Below are 19369 nucleotides of genomic sequence, written 5' to 3' on the forward strand. Positions count from 1 at the left end.
AACCACAAATCACGTTAATCCCAGCAATTACCAAGAAGAGGAAGGATTTTCACGCACCTCTACACCCGGTTCCTTAGTCGTGGCGAGCTGGAATTGTTGTGGTTTGGGGAACACCATAACAACCCAGCGACTACGGGAGATTCGCAGGCAGAATGCTCCCGATATAATCTTCCTTTCTGAGACAAAAAACCCCGACGACGTTGTGCTGAAAGAACTTCAGGGCATTATGGAGGATAACTACTGCATTGTTTCTCCCCACAGCCCGGGAGGTGGAGGTCTCCTCTTAACCTGGAAAAGTGACATCGATGTTATTATATTATCATCATGCCATAACTACATTGACACAAGAATCACAACGAAAGGCATCTCTTTCCATGCGACCTTTGTTTATGGTGAGCCTGATCAATCAAAACGACAAGCAGTGTGGAATACTCTAGAAGCGCTACACCCTAACTCAAATGAAGCATGGTTCCTTACGGGAGATTTCAACGAAATAGTGGATAATTTCGAAAAAGATGGTGGACCAGAGAGACCAGAAGGCTCCTTCTGCGCGTTTAGAACCTTCCTATCACACCGAGACCTGTTCGATCTAAAACACTCAGGTAATTACCTATCTTGGAGAGGCAAGAGAGGGACACACCTGGTACGATGTAGACTAGACCGCTCCATTTGCAACAGTGATTGGGCAGAGCTCTTCCCATCCTGCAGGAGTCAATATCTGAACTTCGAAGGCTCCGATCATCGGCCCCTACTCTCTTTCCTGGACACAAAAAGGAAAAAAGGTTCGCGTCTCTTCAGATACGACAGGAGACTCAAGGATAATCCAATTGTCACTAACCTAATACAAGGGGTATGGGAAGAATTCTCCCATCTTGATGTGGAGTCACGCCTCAACCTGTGCAGAAAGGCAATCTGCAAGTGGAGTAAAGCACATCAGGAAAATAGTAAAAAATCCATTGAGACTCTCCGACAACGACTGGAAAAAGAAATGATTAACCCAAACCCTGACGACTCTTTGCTGCACGAGATCAATGCGAAGCTCCTCCTCGCTTACAAAGCGGAGGAAGAGTATTGGAGGCAGAGGAGCCGTCAAGTGTGGCTGACGTTAGGAGACTCCAATACAGGGTACTTCCATGCTGTTTCAAAAAAGAGGAAAGCAAAAAACAGATTAGCAGTCTTGGAGGACAACAATGGAATTCCTAAGTTTGAAGAAGAGCAGATAGCAACTCTTATCTCGGACTACTACGAGCAGCTGTTCACAGCGAATCCTGATACCGATCGCAGTGCCATCTCCAACATTCTCCAGCCACAAATATCGGTGGAATGTAACAACTCGCTGATCAGGGATCCAACTCCATCTGAGATTAAGGAAGCCCTCTTTGCTATCCATCCCGACAAAGCACCTGGGCCCGATGGGTTCTCAGCCAGCTTCTTCCAATCTCATTGGGATCTGATAGGACCATCAGTGATTATGGAGATCCAAAGTTTCTTTACAAGTGGGATCCTGCCTACAACGATGAATCAGACCCATATCAGACTTATTCCCAAGACAACTGAAGCAAAGAAAGCAGCTGATTACCGTCCTATCGCACTGTGTAATGTCTTCTACAAAATCATCTCAAAGCTGCTTTCTCTACGCTTGAAGACAGTTCTCGATGCCATAATCTCCGAGAACCAATCTGCTTTCATCCCTGGAAGAGCAATAAGTGACAATGTGTTAATCACACACGAAGTATTGCACTACCTAAAGAACTCACAAGCGCAGAAGAATTGTACAATGGCAGTTAAAATGGATATGGCTAAAGCGTATGATCGGGTTGAATGGGAATTTGTAGCACAGGTTCTACAGAGACTAGGCTTCCATGCTAAATGGGTTAACCTGATCATGCAATGCATCACAACGGTCTCCTACTCATTCCTAATAAACGACTCTGTTTATGGATCAGTGATGCCTTACCGGGGGATTAGACAGGGAGATCCCCTCTCCCCATACATCTTCATTCTGTGTGGAGAGGTCCTCTCCGGCCTCTGTAGAAAGGCAGCGGCTGATGGATCTCTAAAAGGTATCAGAGTAGCGAGAGGTAGCCCCCGCATCAACCACCTCCTATTCGCGGATGATACGATGATGTTTTGCTACTCCTCTCCCGATAACTGCCTCGCCCTTATGAAGCTCCTGCAGGAGTATGAACGCTTATCAGGTCAGAAAGTCAATATAGCAAAGTCGTCTATCACCTTCTCAAAGAAAACATCACCCGAGATAAAGAACTCAGCAAAAAGCATTCTAGGAATAACCAAAGAGGGTGGTGTGGGAAAATATTTGGGTTTGCCAGAGCATTTTGGCAGGAAAAAGAGGGATCTGTTTACCTCTATTGTAGACAGAATCAGACAGTGCGCAGCAAGCTGGTCTTCTCGCTTCCTCTCCAAGGCAGGAAAGCTTACTATGCTGCAGGCAGTGCTTACAGCTATCCCATCTTTTGCAATGAGTTGTTTCGAACTCCCCCTCAGTCTCTGTAAGAGAATACAGTCAGCGTTAACTCGGTTCTGGTGGGACTCATCTGCTGATAAAAAAAGCATGTGCTGGGTTTCATGGGATAATATTGCTAAACCAAAGGCTCTAGGTGGTTTGGGTATGCGAGATATACGGCTTTTTAACCAGGCGCTACTTGCGAAACTAGCATGGAGGATCCTTACTGTACCTGAGTGCTTACTAGCTAGAGTTCTCAAAGGGAAGTACTGTCATAAAAAGAACTTCCTAGAGGTTGAAGCTCTCACAAATTGTTCGCATGGATGGAGAGGAATCCTTAATGGCAGAAACCTATTAAAGGATAACCTAGGAAAGGCTATTGGGAACGGTCGCACTACAAGGGTTTGGAACGATTCATGGATATCCCTAGACTCAAACCTCAAGCTGTTTGGACCTATCAACGAAAACGCCCTAGACCTCAGAGTCTCTGATCTCCTCACGGACGACTTACAATGGAACAAGCTCAGAATTGAGGAGCTCTTACCTGAATGGAGTGGAAATATTCAGACGTTGAGACCGAGCACATCAGGAGCGGAAGATATCTTCATCTGGCAACCTCTGAAATCGGGCGTGTACACCACAAAGTCTGGCTACCACTCGGCTGCAAATACTCCAAGACAAGTGCCCTCCGATGATGTAGAAGCTTTCAACTGGATCAAAGATGTATGGTCAGCAAAATGCTCTCCTAAATTAAGAGTATTCCTCTGGTCGGTGTTAAAGAAAGCTATACCGCTAGGAGAAAACTTACAGAGTAGAGGTCTGCTAGTTAATACTCAATGTCCCAGATGTGGGGAAACAGAGACTCCATTGCACGCTTTCTTCCTCTGCAATTTCGCCCAAGAAGTGTGGCAGAATGTTCCTCTCTCCCTTGCAGTTCACATAGCTGCCACCGACTCCTTCCAATCTGTACTTATAAAATTTCGTAAGGCTGTTTGTCTCCCACCATCAGGTATCTCTTCTTCCGTCTTCCCCTGGATCGTTTGGTCTATTTGGACGGCGAGAAACCGTTTGATTTTCGAAGACAAACACTTCAGCCCTATCGAAACCATGACAAAAGGGTTAGTTCTAGCTCGTGAGTGGATTCAAGCGCAAGATAATGTCCCAAAAAGGCAGCAGGGATTATCTCCAATACCTCGGTCACATCGAGAAGAAACCAGACTCCCGATCACGACATGCAACACGGACGCCTCTTGGGAAGCAACGACAAGAAGATCGGGCCTTGCGTGGATCTTCTCCTCTCCGGATACGAATCTGTCTCAGGAGGGATCTTCAAGAGTCGACAACGTCTCCTCCCCTTTGATGGCGGAGGCTCTAGCAATCCGATCAGGCATCCTCGCGGCGGTTGATCTCAACATCACAAAGCTCCGGGTGTGCTCCGATTGTCAAACGCTCATCAGAGCTATCAAAAACAAACAGCAGATCAAGGAGATCTTCGGTGTCGTCTCAGATATCATGCAAATCTCTTCTCTGTTTGAATCTATCGTTTTCGTCTATGTTCCTCGATCTGAAAACCGTCAAGCTGATTGTTTAGCTAAACGGGCTTCAGTTTCTCTTCAGCCTGTATGAACTTCGGTAATGGGCCATGTTTGGGCTCATTATCTTTTCTCCTGCTTAATAGAATTAATGTCGCACAAAAAAAAAAAAATATAATAAACACACATATTATGGTCGTATATATTCAAAAATGTAAGAAAACTTGAGGTCTAATTGTCAGAAGTATGATTGAGTATATAGACCGTAAATTAGGATGTATAAAGAGTAATTCTTGGGTTCACTCCCTAAGGTGAACCTCTAGGTTCACCAACCAATAGAATTTAGTTATTTCAAATTTGACATCTTTTAAAAAAGAAAACAAAATATTGCCAAATTATATTACGTTTTAAAAATAAAAAATAAAGTAAAAATAAATAAAATAATACTAATGCAAAAAAAATAACTATTTTTTCAAAAAAAAAAAATAATACCACAAAAAAACACTAATCTCTAAATGTTAAACCCTAAATCCTTTAGTAAACCTTTGGATAAATTATAAATCTTTGATTTAAAAAAAACTATACCCTAAATCCTAATCCTAAACCCTAAACCTTTGGGTAAACCCTAAACCCTTGGGTAAATCCGAAATTCTTGGATAAATCTTAAAATTTAAAATTTATCCAAAAGTCTAAGATTTAATGTTTGTTGGGAGCGTTAAAAATATTTTTTGAAAATATTTGTTTTAGATTAAAAAGTTTTGTTTTTGTGATTAATATAATTTTTATTTAATTTTTATTTTGAAAGTATAATATAATTCGATAATATTTTGTTTCCTTTTTTAAAAGATATTAAATCTTAAATGACACAATCCTATTGGTTGGTGAACCTAAAGGTTCACCCTAGGGGGTGAATCCAAGAATAAGTCATGTATAAATGTACCAATATATGATCAAGAAATTACTGATTAATCATTTCTTTACGATTATGATATGCATTATTTTTTTCTTTCAAAAAGGAATTAAGACAATATTCAAGAAAACAATGTAGTGAAAGTAAGGTACCATGGCTATGCCAGCCCTAGCTTTTTTTTAATCGAATTATGCCAGCCCTAGCTGCACATGTTTGTGTGTGTGTGTTGTGCAATAGTTTGGACTTTGGATAGGTATATATGGTTAGAAAACAATGATTAAAAACCATGTAGAAATTCTTAAACAGCCTAAAAACTTTGTTTTTGAAAAACTCGCTCAAAAAGTTGATATGAACGTAGGTTCTACTCTAGACTCATATAATAACACCACCATCCTATTTCGATATTTGCACAATATCATATATTAATATCTATATATTTTGGTCAATGTACGACTCGACCATCTGTTGCACTCCATTGGATCTTACGGTAACTTATTCAGAAGAGCATCTACAAAAATCTTGAAAGTCCATTATTTGATCAGACTGAAATTGATATATACTGCCAATATATACTTTCGTAAAGCCATGTATTATTTTCCTCGGTCTAATAATTACTAAACAAGGCAACATGCATTACATTATTCATTAATTTCTCTCTCTACCATGCATGGCATACCATGCATATACTTTAAATAGGACAAGCACTTAGTTAGAGGACATCCAGAAGGAAGACATAAAAACTCAAAAACTAAAACAATGCAAACACAACACTTCTCTTCATCTCTCTTGTCCCTGATCACTCTTATTTGTCTGTCATGGGCTTTGCTAATCTCATCGATGCAGCCTCCAACACAGCCTCCATCACAACCACCGTCACATCCTCCATCGCATCTTCCATCACAACCACCCTCGCAGCCTCCATTGCAACCTACATCACAGCCACCGTCACATCCTCCATCGCAGCCTCCATCACTTCCAACGCCACAGCCTCCAGCGCAGTCTCCATCACAACAAGCCAACGTCGCTTGTAAATCCACTCCTTACCCGAAGCTCTGCCGCACAATCCTCTCAGCCTTCAAATCCTCACCGTCCGATCCATACCGTTACGGAAAGTTCACACTCAAGCAATGCCTCAAACAAGCACGTCGCCTTTCCAACGTCATCAACCGCTTTGCACAGCGCGTGGAGAAAGATCCAGGAACGTCCACACCGGAAGAAGTCAGTGCAGTTGCCGACTGCGGCGACCTGGCGGCACTTAGCGTTGAATACCTTGAAGCGGTTACGGATGAGCTGAAAGCAGCCGAGCTGATGACGGAGGCGCTCGTTGATCGTGTGTCGAGCCTTCTCGGCGGCGTCGTGACGAACCAGCAGACGTGCCTCGACGGTCTTGAGGAGGCTAAGAGCGCGTTTGCGACCGTGATTGGATCGCCGTTGGGGAACGTCACGCAGCTCTACAGTGTATCGTTGGGGCTTGTGAGTAACGCGCTTACCCGTAATCTGAAGCGGTATAAAGGATCCAAGGGGAAGATCTTTGGTGGTGGTAACAAAGCTATTCGTGAACCCCTCGAGACTTTAATTAAGGTAATCCTTATTATTAATATTTCAAAATTATATACGGCAAAAGTAGCCTAAAGACTATATTAATCTATATGTCAGATTAGAATGTTTAGATATACTAAGAAATTGCTAGATAAAGTATTATTTTCTGAAGGATTTTAATATTCTCTAAAATCGTTAGTTATATTGAATTTGTTATGAATACTAAATAATGAATAAGTACGTGAAAGTAGTTATTAAGTTCTTTATCAACCATTGGTGGATCGGGAATATTTCAAAACATAGACAATGTGATAAATCATATATAAATTTAGTAATTTTTAACATATAATATACAATTTGACTAAAAGTGGAAACAACAAATAAGATGGTAATGTCATGTATTAGAAACACATTAATTTATCATTTTTAGTCGATGATGTATTAATAACTCTTTTACAGCCTAACCAAAGTATGAGTCGGTGATAGTTCCTGATGGATGTAAATTAATCAGACAACCATTAAATAAATAATCTTATGTGCTAAAATTTTACCAAAAAGAATTTTCTTTATGAAAATCTTATGTGCTAAAACATGCATGATTTTCGTTTTGAGTGTACGTACTTGGGACATCCAACGATGGCACATGGCCAGATATAAGTCAACAAATGCGTGTGAACATATAGAAAGGCGTTTGAGTTTTGACTTTAAATTTTAAAACTACAAACATTAATTATCTGAAACTTAACACGAAATCAAACAACGAAAGAAATACGAATAAAGATCACATGGGTGTCCACATGATCTTTTCGGACCAATCAATACCCTCACATGGACTATGTACATAACTTTTATCATGTTCATTACTTTTATAAGCATGAACACGATAGTTGTACGAAAATATGCATAAGCTTAGTATTATTTTAAGTATATAAAAACTAATTTAAAGTAATTATTTTGTAGGTTTTACGGAAAACATGCGACAAGAGCAAGGAGTGTAGGCATGATAGGAGTTTAGGTGAGCTAGGGGAGACAAGCGGTGGCTCGATCCTCGTAAGAGAAGCAGTGACCGTCGGTCCATACGAACACGACAACTTCACCACCATAACCGAGGCCGTCGCTGCAGCACCTAACAAAACATTACCGGAGGATGGCTACTTCGTCATCTATGCAAGGGAAGGTCTTTACGAAGAATATATTGTCATATCGAATAAAAAGAGAAACATAATGCTTATCGGAGATGGAATCAATAAAACCATCATTACTGGAAACCATAGTTTTATTGATGGCTGGACTACTTATAATTCTTCAAGCTTTGGTAAAGTATTTTCGTTTTTCTTACTTACATTTGGAATGGTTTGATACCAAATTATAATTGTGATTTATAATTTCACTGGCGTTTGTAGCGGTGGTCGGAGATCGATTTGTTGCAGTTGATGTGACATTCCGAAATACAGCTGGACCGGAGAAGCACCAGGCTGTGGCCGTGAGAAATAATGCGGATGGATCAACATTTTATCGGTGTAGTTTCGAAGGCTATCAAGATACTCTCTACGTCCATTCTTTGAGACAGTTCTACCGTGAATGTGACATATACGGTATGTTATATCTTACAGTTTTAACTTCAAACCAACACAACTTTTTTTTTTCAAATCAACACAACAATATTATTTTAAATTGTGTTTATTGTTACAGGTACCGTAGATTTTATTTTCGGAAATGCAGCTGCGGTATTTCAAAACTGCAATATATATGCTCGAAAACCTATGGCAAACCAGAAAAATGCAGTGACAGCCCAGGGAAGAACAGACCCAAACCAAAAAACCGGAATCTCCATAATCAATTGCACAATTGGGGCTGCCCCGGACCTCGCGGCTGACTCCAACCCGGCCATGACATTCCTTGGACGGCCATGGAAGCCTTACTCGAGAACGGTGTACATTCAATCATACATCACTGATGCTATCCAACCAGTGGGATGGCTAGAATGGAATGGTACAATCGGCCTAGATACGATCTCATATGGTGAATATGACAACTTTGGACCGGGAGCTAAGACAAGCAAGAGAGTCCAGTGGCCAGGGTATAGCCTATTGAACTTGGCACAAGCCATGAACTTCACCGTGTATAATTTCACTTTGGGCGACACTTGGTTGCCTCAGACCGATATTCCCTTTTACGGCGGTTTGCTTCACACGGAATGAAAAATGTATTACCCTATTATATAACTGATCCTGCCCCATTTAATAAATGCAATACAAAATTTATTCATTTTTACCTTTCGAAATTTATTGTTAAACTATTTTATTTGATATCAATGAACCAAAAAAATTATTTTGATACCAACCCTTCAATTTTTAAAAATGAAAAATGAAAAGCAGGAATTTGATTGTATCAGGTGACGCACTAATGTTTTTTTTTTTAAACACAAACTAATTTTTACTAAAACTCAATTTTGTTCGATACCTTAGAAAAATGAATTATTTATCTTCTTTGGCAATAAACATAAAATACAACAGATAAATAAGCTAAGTAAGATAAGTCCTCAAACCGAAGATGAAAACAAATTCGAGATAAATCTTGAACACATTGATGTATTTAATGCATGATTTTTGTGAAAGATTGTATCAACCATTTTATTTTAGATTTTTTTCTTCCAAAAAGATGGTTTTGTTATTTACAAATATGATTAACTGTTTATGTTGTGTAACTAAAACATAAAACAAAAGCAAAAAACAATCAGGATCATGACTTGAATTTCAACAAGAAGTTATATAGCTTCCTATGGTACGTTTGATTTGAAGTCCGCGAAAGAGTATATTGACCTGTTGGACAGGTTAATGTACCATTGCAGTACATGTTTAGTAAGAGTTTACCCAAGCCATTGCACATGGTTGATTTCTGGAATTGTTTTAGATTGCTATAGTAAACATCTTTTTCTTATACTGGGCCACATATATGGTTGTCTGGATCACTGGTCCCTTCATACATATATGTGCTTGCTATCAAACTCTCTTTCTCAGGATGATTAACTATCTTTAACTCTATAAATGAATGTTTAGTTCAGAAAAATAAATTTTATAGGTTAGTTTAAAAAACTGTTTTTTCCTCTCAACCTCACATATTGATTTTTCTCACATATTAAATTTAAGATGTTTAAAAGCAGCTGATAAAAATCAAATTGCTGAAGAATAATAAAAAATGTTTTACCGAAAAAACATATTACATAATTTGATGTAAATGAATTATTATTTCAAAGACCAGTTCTTACTAATCAAATTTGTTATGAAAAATAAAATCTGTTACATTTTATGAAATATCAACAAATAGGTTAAAAATATAAATTATGTCCTTATTTGGTTCATTTGGATGGCCCAAGGATTTTATTTGAGTTTCTAAGAAGAATTGTGATCCAGTTAATTGAATGTTTCAACGTTACATATATGGCTGTGGTTAATTGATATTTTTAGAAAGTGATATATTGTATCTAAAATTAAAACAAAATTTTGGAATATATTTTTAACATAAATATTTTAGGATATAAAGAAAATAAAATTAAAAATTCAATTTAATTACAGTATTTTTGGATCATCACACAAAAAAAAATTCAAAAACTTATATAAATGTTCACATGAAAGATTTCTACAACACAGACTAACAAAATATTTATTTGCAAGAAAAAATTAGAATGTCAACATCTAAATTTGCTTTCTTTTGTATTGTCTTGTTTTTTTTTTTTGCTACTTTTCATGAATGTATGGTGTAAATAGATTACTTTTTATCCAATGCTTTATCATCATTTTCGAAATTATTATCATTTATTCTAATATGCGTGACCTATGTCCGAATGATATATAGTCCATAACAATATTGTAGTTCTGTTTATTTTAACCATATTTGAGAATTTACGATTTGTGTTCAATCATTATATAAGTGTACAAGAGAAGGTAACTCCTTTTCAGTGAGTGTTACGTTTCATCCTGCAGCTGTGTTTAGTTCTATTTTTATGAGACTTACGTGATTCCAGTCTTATCAACAGTCGTATACGTTAGCTCAATATGTTTTTACTGGATAGTATAATGTCATGGCATTATATTTCTAAACAAAAACTGGTCTTAAACTCTTATTTAGTTGCTTTTTTATCCTAATTCCTAAATCAACTTCATTAATTTACTCAATTTTTTTTTGGGTCAAAGCCATTAGAATGTGAAAATGAGCAAGTTTTAGTAGATAGTCATTATAATGTGAAAATGGGTAAGTTTTGGTCAGTGTTTTGAAAACCGGATCGGACCGGCCGGTCGAACCGGTCCGACCGTGACTCGCTGAAGAAGCCGATTCCGATTTGATTTAAAACCTGGATTTGATAAAAACCAGTAAAACCGGCTGAAACCCGGTAAAACCGGTGACCCGGTTTAATTTTAAAACCCGGTTCTTAAAAATTAACATATAGTTAAGTGTTTTTAATTATTACTAGCTAAAATTTAATATTTTATAATTAGTGTTCAACTATCACTATTTAATTGATTTTTTATTTTTCTAAGAAAAAATGTGAAAAATATAGTTTTGATTCTATATACTATTTTTATTTTATCATATTCTTAAAATTTGAAATGTTAGTTGTAAATATAAATAAATATGATTTTTTAGCTGTAAATCATTTGTTTTTTTTTTAATTTTTAGTTTACATAGTAATCAGATTTATGTTTGTTGTTTATTTTGAGTTAATAAAAAAAGAATAGAGAAAGTATTATATGTAGAAGTAAAGTTTATATAGTATAAATATATAATTATATACATTTTTATATAAATAAAAAACCCGGTTCGACCGGTTAAACCGGTCTAACCAGTCAACCAATAGCTACACCGAGTCGATGTCCGGTCCGGTTTTCAAAACATTGGTTTGGTAGATGCAGGGATGTGCCTCGGTGAGAACAAATGAAACATTCGCTTACGGGAGCAGATTTTTATAAAAAACTATGGGCATCATCTTTTACTAATCTTATGTAAAAAGCAAGGATATAAAATTATTTTTAAAAAACATTAGTTTATGGGATGAAAGCATTGTGGTAATTAGAATAAAGAAAACTTGGAATTATGATAAAAACTTGATTTTCTTAAATAACAAAATGAAATCAGTTGCTAACTATTAAAAGATAGAATAGTTAGAGCGGTTTTTTAAAATATTTTTAATGTTGTACAATTTGTTTGAGTACTGCGTAAGAAACATTGACTGATTTTTTTTATCTATAATAAAACTATAAAATCTAATTAAAAATATTATTTGAGAAATAAAATAAGATTTTTATAATTAATATTTTGTTTGTTAGTCTAATTTATATCTTTCTACTCTATAGTAGTAGGTACTATTATTTTCAATGCATAAGTAGTTGTGAAAAAAATTTATATCGCTTAGGGCATCTCCAATCCCACTCCATAATTTACTTCAGATTAAAAAATAGAGTTGAAAATGGAGTGATGACCAAAAAATAAAAGCATTACTCTAGTTTTTGGTCATCAATCCATTTTCCACTCCATTTTCAACTTCATTTCTCAATTTAGAATAAATTATGGAGTGAGATCGGAGATGCTCGTATAAACCTTCGCACGGCTCTGGGTAGACGCCAACGGAGTTATATATTCCAGCCAATTTTGTTACCAGTTCCCAACCAAGCATGCATGAATGGAATCTCTATATTTGACGGTGTGTTTGTAATTCAACGCTATATAATAATTAATATGATATCGATCGATCTATATCATATTTCTTTAACATATCGTATTAAAATAATTGATATATTTTCATGTTGACTGATCAATGTTCTGAGACATGCCTTAATAATTACAATTTACCAAACTTTACAATAAGTTATCTTGTAAACATTGGATGATTTTCATGTTTAACTTATCCGTAAACATTGTTGAGTACCGTACGATACCTAGTCCTTATAATCTTATTATAACGCCATGACTTGTATATGGTTAATTTGTTATTTACACCCGTTTACTCGGTCTGTGGATCCTATTTTTCAAGATCCGAAAGTTTTATTTACTCATCATGCAATTATTGCATAATTTTTCTCTATGTTTTGTCTTTACTTGCAGCTATCGTGAATCATTTTTTTGATAGATCATTCATCATTCTACTATTTCAGTTCAAATATGTTTAATTCTAAAATTTTAAATTAATGTGGGCCAGAAAATTAGTAAATACACTTTAGTGACATCCATAGTTAAAACAATTCTCTTAGATCTATCCACATGTACCAGAAATTAATGGGGATGCTACATTTATATGTATACATTCATGATCGCATAAAAATGAGCGGTATAATTGGAAAGATCTGTTGTAAACATGTTGTAATCCAAGCTACGTTGTGGATCATGCCATGTAAGGGTCGGGAAGGCTAAAAATATAGTTTGGAATGATTAGTGACGCACGTTTCTTTCGCAAAATACAATATGAAAATGTGATATATATTATATGTATACTGAGATTACTTGAAAACATATCATTATATTATAAACGAGGCAGACCACACCCCCGATTACGAATTGCGTATATGAATAGAATCATCTATAGATAGATAAATAATTTCGGCAAAGGATGGACCCAATGCTACAACTGCCAATAAATACCGACATTTTGGTGGGGTTTAAAGCCACAACACAAGATTTTTCGAAGTCTTACTTCCGCGCTTTGATGATGCTCATCGTTGGTGTTGGCGATGCTGAAGAAGATAGTGAGAATAGTGACGATGAAGACGTTGTGACGTGGTCATGAGCCGCTAGGTTTGGTGTTTTTTTTAAGCATATTTAAGAAATCAAATACTTATCATAACATGGCTTGCAAAAACAATCTTGTTGTGAAGCAGATCATCGACTTATACGACCAAATTTCAAAGCTCGAGAGTTTGAAACCTTCACAAAATGTCGACACTCTGTTCGGACAACTCGTGTCCACGTGCTTACCCACGGACACAGACATCGACGTCACAAAGATGAGTGAAGAAGTCAAAGACATGAGATCTAACCTCATCAAGCTATGTGGTGAAGCCGAAGGTTATTTAGAGCAACACTTCTCCACAATCTTGGGATCTTTACAAAAAGACCAAAACCCACTCGACCATTTAAACATCTTTCCTTACTACAACAACTACCTCAAGCTAGGCAAGCTCGAATTCGATCTCTTGAGCCAACACTCGAGCCATGCTCCCACCAAGATTGCCTTCGTTGGCTCCGGCCCGATGCCTCTCACATCGATCGTCTTGGCTAAGTTTCACCTCCCGAACGCAACGTTCCACAACTTTGATATCGATTCACACGCAAACACACTCGCTTCGAGCCTCGTGTCTCGCGACCCGGACCTCTCGAAACGCATGTTCTTCCACACAACGGACGTGCTAAACGCTACGGAAGGGCTAGACGAATACGACGTCGTTTTCTTGGCGGCTCTCGTGGGAATGGACAAAGAGGCGAAGGTGAAAGCCATCGAGCACTTGGAGAGACACATGGCTCCTGGAGCTGTACTCATGCTAAGGAGTGCTCATGCTCTTAGAGCTTTCTTATACCCAATCGTTGACTCTTCTGATCTCAAAGGCTTCCAGCTTTTGACCATCTTTCACCCGACCGATGACGTGGTTAACTCGGTTGTGATCGCACGTAAGCTCGGTGGTTCGAGCACGAACGGGGTTAATGGTACTCGTGATTGCATGTTCATGCCTTGTAACTACTCTAAGGTCCATGCGATTATGAACAATCGTTGCAAGAAGAATAAGATGATTAGTGCCATCGAGTAATAAAAGCAAAACAAATAATGAACATATCTCTTCTCTTGAGATTAAGTGTTTATGTTTTCTTGTCTTATATTAATTTCTCATCTCATTTCATGTGATTTTGTGTGTTTCCTAACGTGTGTGGCTGCGTTTATCAATTATAAGTTGGTGAATTTTGAGTTCTTTGATCTTCGATATGAACTGTGAAGATACATGCAGAAGAACTCTTTTTTTTTTGCTCATTTTTATCATCAATAAAATAAAATAAAAATTTGTTTTCTTTGTGATTGATGTATGATTTTATGGTAGTAATGGTGACTCAAAAGGAAATAAATCGAGACTGAAACCACACTAAAACCATAAACGTTCAGTTTATAGGATACTAGCGTCGACCCGCCCTTCGGGCGGGATGTATATTTAATAATTGTTGAAACAATTATAATAAAAATATATATACATATATATATTTGTTCCAGTGGCAGAGCTACTCTTGCTGGAAGGGGTCAAATGATCTATGTGGTGTTTACAAAAAAGAAAAAATTTACATGCATTTCTTATAAGAATCTCTGAATATATTACAGTATCAGCCACTGTGACTCCTATAGTAATGTTAAATTATAAGGTTAATCCCTTTAAAAGATTAGGCTGGCTCTACCACTGATTTGGTCTATATAAAAATATACATATTAGTTAGATTTATACATGTTACTGTAACAGCAGTCTAAATAACTCATGCTTTATGAACACTGGTGTTGTAGTTTATTTGTATTGAAAATGGACAGTTATATAAATATATCTGTTTCCATAGTTACTGATAAAATGTTTCATTTTGATTAACATTACTATAAACATTGTACTCAGAAAAATATATACATATGCTGTCTCTGTTTACGTAGTCAACACGCCTAAATATTAATAACATTTCTGACTCACAGTGGACATACATTATCAATTCTAATACATCTATGTAAATGTTGGTGTAACGAAACTACCAAAATAATATATGGATATTGGTGATCCAATCGTATTCAGGGGTCTGAGTATTCTCGATGCTCATCATACCATATATCTACGTAAATTATAACCGGAATTCGTTTCCGCATTGCTTAACTAATATGATTTTTATTGAATAAAGTAGAACAAAAAACCAAAAGAAGAATATAAATCCTTAAACTTAAATTGCCCAATGAGAATGTCAAAAAGCGAAAAATCCAAATAAGCGAAAGTAAACAAAGATGCATAGGCAGTATTAAAACTGAGAAACAAATCACGAATTAATTGTTGATATATATCAGCCAACACGGGCCTTTTTCACCACCTTCGACAATGCTACGTCTATCTTCGTAAATATTTTTGAATATCGGCAAATATTTATTTATTTTATTAATATTTCATATTCGTATTTGCAAAACCAAAAAAAAATCGAAAACTAGATATTCGTAACATATAAAATAAATCTATATATATTTAAAAATATGGATATCCGAACCGTGCACAATCCTATGTTATGGTGACTTTGATGCAAAACATAATATTTTCTTGAATCTACCATATAAATCCCTTTTTATTTTGAGTCTAAAATTCTCTCTATTTTATTTGCCAAAAAAGTTTTTTTTTTTCTTAAAAACACCTTTTACATTCAAAAATAGTTTCTAATATAAAATTCTACTTTTAAGTGAAACTAGATCTTGACCCGCCCGACCGGGCGGGTATTTATTTTATGTTTTTTAATTTTATTTTAATATTAAATGATGTTTTATAATATTTAAATATAAATTTAAATTGGAATTTTTTTTTTATAATAAAAATTAAAATTAATTTTTTTGATATAAATTTTAAACTTTCTAATTAAAATAATATACAGGTGGGTCATAATTTTTTCCAATTCAAACATCTTTGCATCCCTCAAAAACAAAGAAAATAAATTTATAAATACATAAAATATATAACCATATTTGGAACTACAATTTCTATTAAAATAAATTTGTTGAAGAAAAATAATGTTGCGCTATTTTTGTTTATTTTTAGAGCTTGACCCGTGATATTATAAATATTTCTTTCACTTTAATTTTTTTCTCTGTACTAATAGTATACTATATATATATTTGTAAATTAAAATGTATTACATAATTGTTAATATAACATTTTAAAACATAACGATTTTATTTATTACTTTAAAATAATTATATTTTGTGATTTAATAGTTTATTATATCACAGTGTATCATATAAACAAATCCTATATTTATAACTAATTGGACTTATATATGGAAGTATTATGCTAATAATATATGAAACAAAATATTTTATATATTATTTATATGTTATATAAATTGATAATGATGTGTGAATTTTTATTTTATTATTTATTACTAATAAATATTAAAAATATTTAATATGTCAATGCGAAATATATTAGGAAATATATTTTGGTTAAGATTTTATTAAGAAAATCTATTATTTAAATTAGTAAACAACATTAAATGCTTAAATATATTATTTAAATTAGGAAAATGCAATCATACTTAGATATAACTTCATTTAATACCTCAGTGGCATGATAATGTAAATATAGTGAAAAAATAAGGGTTAATCTAATTTTGTACTTCTGTTTTAATAAAATAGATAGGCAATGAAAATAGAAAGTAAAAAAAATTAGAAGAATGTTGTTCATGGAAAGAGAAACGAAAGATGTGTTTTGTCAAACATTTTAGCAGCAAAACTTGACATTTTCCCTTTCGTCCTCTCTCTCTTATCTGTGTTTCATCATTTTACTTCTTTAATCACTTTTTTTTCTCCATCTTCAATGGTCATTTGTTGTTCATACGAAATCAAGTCAACGACGCTTATTTTGCCCCAGTTTCATTCTTGTTTCTTTGAGCTTTAATCCAGGCTAAGATTTTGAGTCACTTAATCTCTGTTCTTTGACTTGCCTTACCTCAAAAGATTCATCATTCATACGATCTTAGCTTCATATCCAATCCAAGAACAACACCCACTTCAGTCAACTCTGGTCCTGGATCTGTTTCCCACAGTTTCAGACCAAACCCACATCAAAAGTTTCAACATTTAAGCCAAACCTTGAATCTTTTTTTACCACCTATAGTAGTATAAGACCAACACCTCGAAAACGGCGGATCCATCCGTGTGGTGGTCAAAGGACAGTCATTTCCGTAATATGTTGTGGGGTCCAGTGCGTCGGATAAAGATCCAAAGAGCTTCACTGGAGCTTTGTCTTCGGCGTTGTCTCACTCTACGGTATAAACCAAGGGCTTGGTGGCTCACTGGGTCGTGTGGCCACGGAGTACTACATGAAAGATGTTCAAGAGGTTCAGCCTTCAGTCTCAGGCTCTCACCGCAATCACCAAGATTCCATGGATCATTAAGCCTCTTTGGGGCATTCTCACTGATGTTCTTCCTATCTATGGCTTCCACAGACGCCCTTACTTCGTTTTGGTGGTCCTTGGAGTGGTCTCTATGCTTTTCATATCGGTTCTTGGTAATCTACACCTTTACTTGGCACTCTTGTGGATGACGATAGCAAGTGCTGCGATGGCGATAGCTGATGTAACCATTGATGCTTGCACTGCCTACAACAGCATCAAACACCCTTCTCTTGCCATTAATCCTCATGGCACATTTGTGGTTGGATCCAAGTGAAGTGGCTCCTTGTTACAGTAGTTTGATCTGAAAGCTTACTAATGAAATCTGATGTTGACTAAGAAGAGTTTCCCATCCAGGCAAGTATTCTATACCACTCAAAGAAGAGTTTTGTCTTCTATAGTTGGTATATCGCAGAAAACTACAGAGCTAAAAAAAAAAAAAGAGTTCCATGTTAGGAGTGTGATATTCAAATAAACTAAAGGCTTTACTTTCTACAGCAAGACAAATTAAATCTTACTAAAAATGATGTCAGATGAAACATCTTCTTGAATAACTCAATGGGAAATAACTGGCACTGACTGAGGTAAGGCTTTTTCACCATTTGTACAGCTTCAGTGAGTTGATTGTAGGGAAACTCATTGACAGCCTAATTACATAAACAAACATAATAATTGTAGATCACAGAGATATCACTGAGGTTCTCATTTTTAAGTGTAATCATTTTATCATCATACCTCTGAATCTTGGGATCCTCCTGATGAGTTCATCACAGCTATACATATATCTTTTATGTTTATGATTTCTGGAAGAATAGTCTTTTGTGCGTTGGTTGCAAGGTAGCTTGCTACCTGAGTTCCTTCTTCCCACAATCTAGCCGGCTTGTACCTGGTTGTAGAGAAGTGACTGTCTTGATACTCTCATAGTCAACTTTCCAGCTAAGTGGTGAAGACGCATTTAAATTCTTTATTTCCACCTGTGGAACAACAAAAGCTGGAATCATCAACCATATTCCTTCATTAATAAAACTCAGAATATACAAATGATAAAGAAAGAAAGAAACATGTTCACCTTGGTCCCAAAATTTAGCATGCCTAATTGGATGGTTTGAGATATGAACATCGCAACAGTGAGAGACTTCTTGCATATCACATGACTCCCAAATACCCCACAGTTCATTGCATCGGGCCCATTTCCATTTGAATTTCAGATACAGTCTCTAGCAAAGGTAGTCATGTCTGTTCATATATCTACATGTACCATAAGAGCAAACAAACATTAAAAAAAAACCCAATGGGTTGCTTCTTGGAATGAGTGAAGTCGATAATGGTAAAAGCTTGGCCATAAAAAAAGTTGCTTAATAACAGAGGAAAACATCTAAGCCTGATAAAACCTGAAGAAACCAATGTAAGGATCTACACTGAGATCGATCGAAATCATTCCACACAAAGCAACATAAAACAACATAACCAATCCAAGAAAAGGTGACAATGGGCTCAACTTACATTAGACGCTCGTCAATTCATAATTAAACAAATCTACAAACACATGATTGATAGTCATAAATAATCAGATCCGATCTGGACAAAAACCTAAGCTCAAAGAAATACAAAACAAACTGATATTCTAAATCATAATCACGAAATGAAGAGACGTAGTTCTGCGATACAATACCTAAGAGCCTAGAGACATAGATGTAGCTGGCGACGGAAAAAGACAGAATCCAGAGCGTCCACCTCTCTACTTTGCGAAACATATAACCAAGAATCCTCTAT

At 35.9% G+C, this 19369-nt stretch overlaps 2 protein-coding genes across 2 annotated transcripts; both read left to right on the plus strand.

Moving 5' to 3' along the window:
* The first annotated feature begins 4120 nt into the window (after nt 1-4120).
* Nucleotides 4121-8720, plus strand: LOC108816159 (probable pectinesterase/pectinesterase inhibitor 47). The gene is made up of 4 exons (XM_018588730.2): nt 4121-6487; nt 7406-7760; nt 7849-8040; nt 8138-8720. Exons 1-4 carry the CDS (start codon nt 5663-5665, stop codon nt 8644-8646), a joined length of 1881 nt encoding a protein of 626 aa, XP_018444232.1. The 5' UTR covers nt 4121-5662; the 3' UTR covers nt 8647-8720.
* A 4561-nt stretch (nt 8721-13281) lies between these two features.
* On the plus strand, nt 13282-14238 carry LOC108816722 (nicotianamine synthase 1-like). The gene has a single exon (XM_018589289.1). It carries the CDS (start codon nt 13282-13284, stop codon nt 14236-14238), a length of 957 nt encoding a protein of 318 aa, XP_018444791.1.
* Nucleotides 14239-19369: the final 5131 nt, after the last annotated feature.

This window comes from Raphanus sativus, chromosome 7 (assembly GCF_000801105.2).
Source record: "Raphanus sativus cultivar WK10039 chromosome 7, ASM80110v3, whole genome shotgun sequence".
Lineage (NCBI taxonomy): Eukaryota > Viridiplantae > Streptophyta > Magnoliopsida > Brassicales > Brassicaceae > Raphanus > Raphanus sativus.

Coding starts and splice junctions, on each gene's coding strand:
- LOC108816159 (XM_018588730.2), top strand. CDS start 5,663: ATGCAAACACAACACTTCTCTTCATCTCTCTTGTCCCTGATCACTCTT. Junction 6,488..7,405: donor CCCTCGAGACTTTAATTAAG/GTAATCCTTATT, acceptor ATTATTTTGTAG/GTTTTACGGAAAACATGCGA. Junction 7,761..7,848: donor TTATAATTCTTCAAGCTTTG/GTAAAGTATTTT, acceptor TGGCGTTTGTAG/CGGTGGTCGGAGATCGATTT.
- LOC108816722 (XM_018589289.1), top strand. CDS start 13,282: ATGGCTTGCAAAAACAATCTTGTTGTGAAGCAGATCATCGACTTATAC.